Source organism: Enhydra lutris, unplaced genomic scaffold (genome assembly GCF_002288905.1).
Source record: "Enhydra lutris kenyoni isolate GAN:26980312 unplaced genomic scaffold, ASM228890v2 scaffoldscaffold38, whole genome shotgun sequence".
In the NCBI taxonomy this organism is placed as follows: Eukaryota; Metazoa; Chordata; class Mammalia; order Carnivora; family Mustelidae; genus Enhydra; species Enhydra lutris.
Window position 1 is genome coordinate 11,966,101 of NW_019154122.1, and position 9,340 is coordinate 11,975,440.

Sequence of the window (9,340 nt, forward strand, 5' to 3'; positions counted from 1 at the left end):
TCGGCTGTGCAATCCCTGGAAGAAGGCCAAGACAGCTGACTACGAAGTGCCTGGACCAGCGCCCGGGGCCTCCAGCGCCAACTCAGCCTGTTCTCCAGTGCTGCCTGCTAGGGACGCCATCCCTATTCTCATCAAGCTCACAGTCTAGCTCAGGGGACACACAAGTGAACAGGCAAATCACAGCTCAGAGGTGTAAATGTCCTGATGGAGGAAGTATTGGACTGAACCCAGGCAAGCCTGCAGGACAGAGGGGTTGACTATATCTTACCCAAATGACCTCGGTCCGGAAACAGCTCCCTATGAGACATCTCCTAGCAACTCTGCTATTGTCTTGGTTAACCTGCCCTGGAAAAGGAGCTTCAAGTCAAACGAGACACATTGTTGCTGTAAGCCTTGCGGCTTGGGCTACATGATAAACACTAGTGTGTTATTCACCTGATTTTACAGAGAACATGCTTCCCACCTCCAAGTGGAGGCTGCAGAACTGTTAGTCAGAAACATCCCTGTCACGTCCCCAGTAGCTTCTCCCAGACTCCTCTCCCTTCCCTGGCATGCGAAGAACTATGCATATAGAGCAATTAGCATTTAATATTTGGTAATTAGCATGCTTAATTTGATTCAGAGAAGTTCCTTGACATTTTTCTAAAAACAGCACGTTCCCGCCCACCCTTCAAAGAGCAAAGCCATTTGTGTTTAAAAAAAAAAAAAAAAAAAGTGTGCCAGTCTTATTTGTTGCTGAATATGCATGTGTTGGCCTCTTCCGGGACACGGCTGGTAAATTTAGAAACTCGTTTAGAAAAGAACTCCTCCTTCTCCAGCAGCCGTAGGGCTCACGGGTCGGAGAATCCAGAGAAAATGGCTAGATCTCCCTAAAGTCAGGGAGCTGTGTTGGTCCTCAAGTACATAAAAACCCTCAGTGCGCCCTGGCCGAGCCACAGGCTCCGTTCAAGTCCAGCAAGGAGCCACGTTTAGGGACGCGGCGAGAGATCCATCCTACCCCACGGCCCCGGCGCAACAACGTAACTCTGCGCCCACAGTGCAGCCGCCCGCGCCGGGTTCCGCAGCCCGAAGGCTCAAGTCGGCGGACCTCTCGTCCCAGCGCTCGGAAAAGTCCGCGCCGGGCACCTCTGCGGCCCTCGGCGCCTCCCGGACCCCAGAAACGGGGCAGGGCCCCGGGGGCTGTACGGGCCTCCCGGCCGGCGCCGTACCCCAGGACGTACCCGGATCCCCTCCGCCGGTCCCGCCCGCCCCGAGCCGGAACCCGGGCCCGGCCGCCCGGCCCCGGCCCCCACGTGGCCCCTCGGAGCGAGCCGCACTACCCTGCTGCCGCCGACGGACGGTCCGTCCCAGCCACTGGGCACCGCGCTCTGCACCGGCAGCCAATGAGCGCGCTCCGACTGCCGGCGGGGGCGGGGCCTCGGGGGTCGCCGCGCGCCCGCGCTCGCGCCTCCATTGGCTGGACTGGGTCCCGCCCCCTACGAATGGGCCCCGCCCCGCCGGCCGCGTTAGGTTGCCGCACGGGCGGCGGGCGGAGCTGGTCCCGTTGTGCTGCGGCTCCGCGCGGCCTGCAGTCCCGGGCCCGCGCCCCGCGCCGCCCGCCCGCCCGCCCGCCATGGAACCCCGCCCCGACGGCCCCGCCGCCTTCGGCCCCGCTGACATCCACGAGGGCTGGTTCCGCGAGACGTGCAGCCTGTGGCCCGGCCAGGCCCTGTCGCTGCAGGTGGAGCAGCTGCTACACCATCAGCGCTCGCGGTACCAGGATATCCTTGTCTTCCGCAGGTACCACCGCCGGCCCCGGACCCCGAGCGCCTGCGGCGGCCCTCGGCCCAGACCGCGCGCTGCCCGCCGCCCCGGAGCCAGCCGGGACTCTTCCTGCCCCGGTCTCAGCCCGGGGCGCCCCTTTTCCTGCCGGACCCCTGTCGGCGCCCTTTACCTCCGGGCGCCCCCCGGGCCGCCTCTGTCCCCGCCCCTCCCCCTGCAAAACTGTCAGAAGTTCTGAGGAACTAGGCCCGGCCCCTCCCGGGACCCCCTCCCCACCCTGCATCCCGTCTCTCCGGGCAGGGGGCCGGCGTTTCGGGCGGTCCTCTCCGGCGGGGCGGGAGCCGGAGTCTGCGCCGGCTCCACGCGCCGAGCTCCACGTGTCACTCCGGGACACGTCAGAGCCGGGACCCTGAGTCCACCCCCACCCCCCACCCAGCGGGCCTGCCTGCCGGCCCTCGCCACGTGTCACCCCCCAGCACTCACTCCTGGGACCCCTTGGCAGGTTGGGGGAGATTCTTCTCATGGGGGGGGAATGGGGGCCCATTGCCCCCACTCCAGGGGACCCAGGTCCCTGACTGTCACTCCCGCCTTCAGTAAGAGCTACGGCAACGTGCTGGTGTTGGACGGCGTCATCCAGTGCACGGAGCGGGACGAGTTCTCCTACCAGGAGATGATAGCCAACCTGCCCCTTTGCAGCCACCCCAACCCTCGCAAGGTACCCCGGCTCCCACCAAGATGCAGCCCCCAGCTTGGAACCGGGAAGCCCCACTCCTCAGTGTCCCGCGGAACAGGGCAGAAGGCCTCAGCTGTGTCCAACTCAGCCCAGGGGCTTCCTAAATGGTTGTCAGAAAGTGCTAGCAAGGACTGGGGAAGGAGGTGGGGCCCAGTGGCCCACTTCACAAGGGGTGGGGGCTGCCACAGCCTCTGGGAGCAAAGGGTTCTGGCTGAGGCCTGCTTCATCAGAAGGAGCAGCCCTGGGAGGAGTTTCCCGGAAAAGGGGACACCTCGTGCCAGGTTCCTGGGGCAGGAAAGCGCCTCTGAGAGTAGCAAATGAAGTAACGAGGTCTGTGTATGCATCAGAGGAGTTGAGAAACCATCTGTTCAGGTTGTGTTGTGCGAGTGCCTCTGCCCTGTGCGCGCCCAGGCCCCCCGAGTCCTGCTGGAGCCTGTTTGGTGGGGCTGGTACTCAGGCTTGGGGCTGTGTTTCTGAATAATGCTGCCACTCCTAGGTGCTGATCATCGGGGGTGGGGATGGAGGTGTCCTGCGGGAGGTGTTGAAGCATTCCTCCGTGGAATCTGTGGTCCAGTGTGAGATTGATGAGGTGAGTGCCTGGCTCTGGGTTCGAATCCCCGTTCCGCCCTGAATTGGCTGTGTACCCTTCGGCGTGTCGCTCAGAAGTGCTCAGTGTCTTTGTTCCTCTCAAGAATGTGTTGGAAGGATTCGGTAGGAAAACCAGGTAGCAAAGGGCCTGGCAGGTAGTAGGTGTGCCGAGATGCTGGTTCTTAGACTAAGACTTAGTTTTTCATTCTTAGTTTTAAGACTACGCTGGTTTTAAGTCAAGTCCCAGGGGCATTGCAACTACTTGTGTGTCCACCCTTTTCGTTCAGCACGTTTTTAATGAGCACCTGTTAAGTGGCAGCCAACGCTCTAGGTGCTGGGATAGAGTGGTGAACGGACAGCTCCAGTCCGTACCCCCTGAATTGATATTCTAGCGAGGAGGAGTCCTCAGAGGCACGGTGGGGAGCAGAGTGTGGAAGGAAAAGACAGGCTCAAGAGATTAGAAGTGAAGGCTGGTCGGCACTCGCCTGGAGGAGATGGGTTTCAGCCGAGGCCTGGATGAGAAGCAGCTCGCCATGTGGGGGCAGGGGAAGGCCCTCCTGGCAGAGGCTGAACTCCCCTTCCTCTGACCCAGCAAAAAAGTCACTCAGATGCGACAGTCTGGTCCACGGACAGAGAACGGGGATAGTGGGAGGCAAGTTCAGGAGGCAGGAGCCAGCCCCCCATGATGGCGGGGGAGGCAGCAGGATACCGGGTCTCCGCAAATTGAATGGCTTGCCCAAGTGACCAGACTATCTAAAGGAGCACTGGCGGGCCCCCAGCCCCCATATCTCAGCCGGGTCCCTCCTCCTTCCCCAGGATGTCATCCAGGTCTCTAAGAAGTTCCTGCCGGGCATGGCTGTGGGCTACTCCAGCTCCAAGCTGACCCTGCACGTGGGCGACGGTTTCGAGTTCATGAAACAGAACCAGGATGCCTTCGATGTTATCATCACTGACTCCTCAGACCCTATGGGTAAGCAAGGGATGGGCCTTGGGCCTGCTGGCAGCCACGGTCCAGTGGCTCCAGCCCTCCCTCTGTGCCTACAGCTGATTTGCAGAGTGGAAGACAGAGGGGGTCCAGAGCTCGAGCTGCACCGTTCCCTTCTTGGTCACTCCCTCCCCCACCCCAGACCTGGCTCCCCAGAGAAGGGAGAGCACAGTTCTGCCCAAAGTTACAAGGGGATTGGGAGCCTGGAGGAGAGCAGGGCGCTGGCCTTGGCCCACAGAGGCCCCAGCTTCCTCTTCAGTCTCCTCTCCGCTCTTAATAGGCCAGCATCGGGGCGGGGGATGGGATCTAGTCTCAACCCAAGGCCCAGGGTGTAGAGTCCCCTGACACAGTGGCAGTGAGAACCCCTCCCCCAACACCTAGGAACGGGATGGAAACGTGGAGCCCCCTCAGATACTGAGGCAGCAGGTCCCTGCACTCCTCCAAAGCACCCTCTTCGTGGTTGGTTTCCGAGTCCACAGACCGGGGTTCAAATCCTGGCCCTGCCTCCTTGGTGGTTGTGTGGGTCTGTAGTGGGGCAGTCGCGGCGCTCACCAGCCCCCAGAGCCCAGAGCCGGGTGGGGAGGTCTCAGCCAGAAGGTGCTCCTTGTCCCTTGTCCCCTCCTCTGTAGGCCCTGCAGAGAGTCTCTTCAAGGAGTCCTATTACCAGCTCATGAAGACGGCCCTCAAGGACAACGGCGTCCTCTGCTGCCAGGGTGAGTGGGGCGGGGGGGTTGGGGGGTGACTTGCGGCAGGGAGGGCCGGAGGGGCAGCCCTGCGCTGCGGGCCAGGAGCAGGCCTGCCGCTGGGGCTGATGCCCCCCCTGCTGTCCCCCGCGCAGGCGAGTGTCAGTGGCTGCACCTGGACCTCATCAAGCAGATGCGGCAGTTCTGCAAGTCGCTCTTCCCCGTGGTGGCCTACGCCTACTGCACCATCCCCACCTACCCCAGCGGCCAGATAGGCTTCATGCTGTGCAGCAAAAATCCCGTGAGCGGCGAGCCCTCCCGCGGCGGGGGCGGGGCCCGGGCGGGGGTGGGGGGCGGGGCTGCGCGCGGCCGAGAGCGCTTCGCTGATGCCCGCGCCGGCCGCAGAGCACCGACTTCCGGAAGCCCGTGCAGCAGCTGACGCAGAAGCAGGTGGAGCAGATGCAGCTGAAGTACTACAACTCGGACGTGCACCAGGCCGCCTTCGTCCTGCCCGAGTTCGCGCGCAAGGTGAGCCGCCTGCTGGCCGGGGAAGGGCGGGGGACGCGGGGCCTCCCGGGGGCGCGCCTGAGCCCCGGCGGGACCCAGCGTCCTCCTGAGCAGGCCTTCTGTCCCACCAGGCCCTGAACGATGTGAGCTGAGCCCAGGCGCTGCCACCGCCGCCCAGGACCTCAGGCCGGGGAGCCCCCGGGGCGCCTGGGCGCCCCAAGCCCTGGACGAGACCCCCCCGCCCCGCCGGTGTGCCCACCAAGCAAGTGTTACAGGCCCCAGAATGCTGCCCGGGCTGCCCCGCCGGGCGGACTGTCTGTCTCTCTGTCGGCATGGCGTCCGGCCTCCAAGCCGCTACCAGCTGTGTACAGCACCTTCTCCACCTTCTGTCGCCCTCACTCACCAAACACGTGTATTTATAACAAATTCCGAACCATGTGTCCCCAGACCTTGAATGGGCCCAGGCAGGTGCCCCAGCAGCTCTCGTGGGGCGCTCCCGTGTATGGGGCTCAGCCTCTGGGTGTCTGCCACGTGTGGTGAACAGGAAGACCTGGCCCTCCTGTGTCACCTGGGACTGGCCCCCTGGCCTCTGGTACTAGGGGGCACCACAGTTACCAGACCGGACCCAAGTCTGTCCAGAGACACTGCCGTGGTCAGTCCTTCACCAGGCCGCACAGAGGGCAAAGGTGACAGACCCCCGGGGCCAGGGCTGTGGGGTTGAGAAGATCATGGTGGGGCCGCTCTGGGACTTTGCTGTCTCAAGAACGAGGGTCACTCACAGGGTTGTCTGGGCCACTCCCAAGGCAGTGGGCAGGTACGTGGTTGGGGTCCAGTTGTTGGGCCTGTTTAAGCATATCAGGTGCCCTGACTCAGGATTCAGACTTAGGTTCAAATCCCACCCACCAACCCAGGAGCGCGCTCTGGTGAATTCCCAGAAGTACCCCCACAAAGTGTCAAGAGGTTGAGAAAGCAAGTGTGGGTGGCCTTCCCAGGACTCTGTGGGTGCAGGACAGTCCCCTCTCCAAGGTCCTGAATCTCCCTCCTCTTCCCCAGGCACCTCACCCTTCCCACCAGCCAGGACTGAGGCCCTCCTAGGAGGAGAGTAGCCACATAATGGGGTGCAGATTGGGGGAGGGGTGCCTCCAGCCCACTCCTGTCTCAGGATCTGCAGGAAAGGGCCCTGCTCTTTGGAAAAGCTAACCTCACCAACACCTTTCTCTACCCTGGGCAGAAGCATGGCCAGAGGATGGGTTGACCTGGAAGACCTGGCAGGAAGGGGACAAGGGAGTGGCTCTGGCAGGGAGGTTGGGCACCAGAACACCCCCGACCTGCACCTGCCATGGGCAGCTACCTTGGACCTGGCAGTTTCTGGCGGGGCTGGAACCGTAGTCATCATAGGGGAGGGGAACAAGCCTCTAGCTGCACAGCCAACTTCTAGAAAGATTTCAGAGAGGACATTTGCCCTCTCTGGGCTCCACGCACCCCCATCCCCTTTGAACATGTGATCACAAGCTAACTTTGCCATCCCACCACCCCCTAACCCTAGAACAATCTTAAAACCAGGCCTCATGGTGGACATTGTTTACCCAGGTCTCCCTACTCCCAGCGAGGCCAGGTGGGGACATGACATGAGCCACAAGGCAGAGTGTCTGTTAAAGGAAGGTGACAGTGGCTAATTATGAAGGTCTGACCCAACCCAGGTCTCCTTCCTTAAACCCTGCAGCTGCCCATGAGGAAGGTGCTTTAACTGCATGAGAAAGGTAGATGACCTGCCCAAGACCACACACCTAGTAAGCACATGGAGGACACCAGGCAACTGGCCTTCGGAGAGCCACTCCACTCTATTTGACCTGCCCTGTGTGCCTCCTCTGCATCCCAGTGCACCCCAGCAGGGACATCCCCAGATGTTCACTCTCCTTTCCTAGCTCATCTTACCAAACTCCAGGAAGGTCCATCCCCAGGGTGACCCTGGAAGGCTGCTGGAAGGGGCTCTGGATCTGGGTCTGAATCTCAACTCCATCCCCTGTTGGCTCAGTGGCATGAACTGCTCAGCCCCCCGGCTCGCTTGCCTTGTTGGCAAAGTCATTAAGGGCAACGTTCCTCACCTGTGACAGGCTCGGCTAAGAAGCGTGGGTCATGCAGTGCTTGCGGAACTCGTGGGAATCAGGACTGTCCGTTGGGTCAGAGGAAGGGGAGAGGGGGCCCCAAATTGTAGAAAGAGTTGGGGTCCTTGGGGAATCAAGAATCCCCGACCTGCACATTGAAGTTGTCTGCAATGGAAGTCCTTCCACTTCCCCAGCTTTTGGTAAAGTCTCCTTGAAGGGGTGCACGTGAAGGACTAGCACTGGACCCCACATCTAGACAGATGGGACGGGAGACAGGGACTGATGGCCCAAAGCAGAAGCAGGACATTCGGTGCAGACAAGGCCCGAGCCCTGAGGTCCCAGAAACCCCGAGAGGGCCATGAACAGGCCCCACCTGTGGCATCGAGGATAAAATTGATCCTGTCTAGAACTTTTTGGGTTTTGTCGTTATTTTAAGTAAACTTTATGCTCAACATGGGGCTCGAACTCACAACCCCAAAATCAAGAGTCACATTCTCTGCTGACCCGGCAGCCAGGCCCCCTCCCCACTGCCGCCATCTAGTTTTGAAGTTTAGTTATTTATCAAAACTAAGCCTGCCCGGGTTTAAGGACTCCAGTATTTGCAAGAGGATCATTGGAAGGAAAATGGCGGCCCTCCCCGGCCACTTGGCTTCCAGCAGGGCGAGCCACAAGGACCACTCCCAGCAGATGGTTCTGGTATTTACCTGCACGTCTGTATCCTCCTGTCTTACTGCCTTCTAGCTCGTTGGTTTCAGTCATCATCTGATGACTTTCCACTAGGGAAGCTACGGATTTAGTTCTTTCCTTCCCTGACCCAACCACACCCTCAACAACCAAACGATCACCTCGGTCATCACCATGTCCCATGTTGGCGCCATCACAGCTCACGAAACACGGCTCTCGGCTGGGACGGGAGACAGTCCATCCCCCAAGCTGCTGCTGCTTGCTCCTGGAGGTGTTTCGCATTTGCTTAATTGTTAATAAATTCATCACCAGTTTAGCCAAGAAGTTTTTACCAACTCTTGAAGATTTGGTAAAAGTTTTTTTTTTTTTTAAAGATCTTTGGACTCAATATATGTCATGAGGATCTGGACAGAATGCTGATCAGCCTTTTTGGCCATGAGGTCCTAGTATCTGCTCCATTATGATTTATAGTTAGTTCACGATCACATTGAATGGAATTTTCACTAACAGGAAATACTAATATATGTAATATGCATTTCTCCTTTATAATTTATACCAGAAAGTAACTAAGACTCTCATTTAAGAAAAAAAACTACGGAAAAAGTTTTTTTCCAATCTCTAAACCCTACAGGTGTTGTGTCCTGAGCTTTCTGACTACCCCCATCAGAACTCCATCGGAAGTCCTGTTTCTTGGACTCCAAACCTTCCTGTTTCTTGGTTTACTCCCTTGTCTGGGTGAAGTGTTTTCTATAGCAGCTTTCTGAGGAAGGGGACAAGAGACACAAAGGCTTAAGACTCTGACAGCCATGAAATGTCTTTGTTCCACCTTCGTGCTTGATTGATGGGCATAGAGCACGGATGGGAGCTAGAATTCTATGTTGGAAATCATCTTCCTTTAGCATTTTGAGATTTGCCCTTTTCCATTTGTGTCAATGGTCTACTGCTGTGTTGAAGATTAGCCCAAACATAGCAGAGTGATGTCTTTTCTGTGGGTCAGGATTTGGGGAGTGACTCAGCGAGCTGGTCCAGCCTGGAGTCATTCGTAAAGTTGGAGTAAAGCTGCCGGCCACGGCCACAGTCACCTGACCTTAACCGGGAAGCTAGAGGGTCAGCTTCCCAGACGGTTCCCCACGTGACCAGCAAATGACAGCAGTGGTGGCTAGGAGACCTCCGTTCTTCCCCATGTGGACCTCTCCATAGGGACACTGAGTGTCCTCACAACGTGGTGACTGGCTTCCCAGAGCAACGGATCCTGAACAGAGCCAGATGGAAGGTCAGGGTCTTATAGGGCCGA

At 59.2% G+C, this 9,340-nt stretch overlaps 1 protein-coding gene across 1 annotated transcript; it reads left to right on the forward strand.

The window, feature by feature from the left end:
* The first annotated feature begins 1,525 nt into the window (after positions 1-1,525).
* LOC111154910 (spermidine synthase) lies at positions 1,526-7,740 on the forward strand. The gene is made up of 8 exons (XM_022514866.1): positions 1,526-1,779; positions 2,356-2,476; positions 2,991-3,083; positions 3,899-4,052; positions 4,697-4,780; positions 4,906-5,051; positions 5,156-5,278; positions 5,389-7,740. Exons 1-8 carry the CDS (start codon positions 1,613-1,615, stop codon positions 5,407-5,409), a joined length of 909 nt encoding a protein of 302 aa, XP_022370574.1. The 5' UTR covers positions 1,526-1,612; the 3' UTR covers positions 5,410-7,740.
* Positions 7,741-9,340: the final 1,600 nt, after the last annotated feature.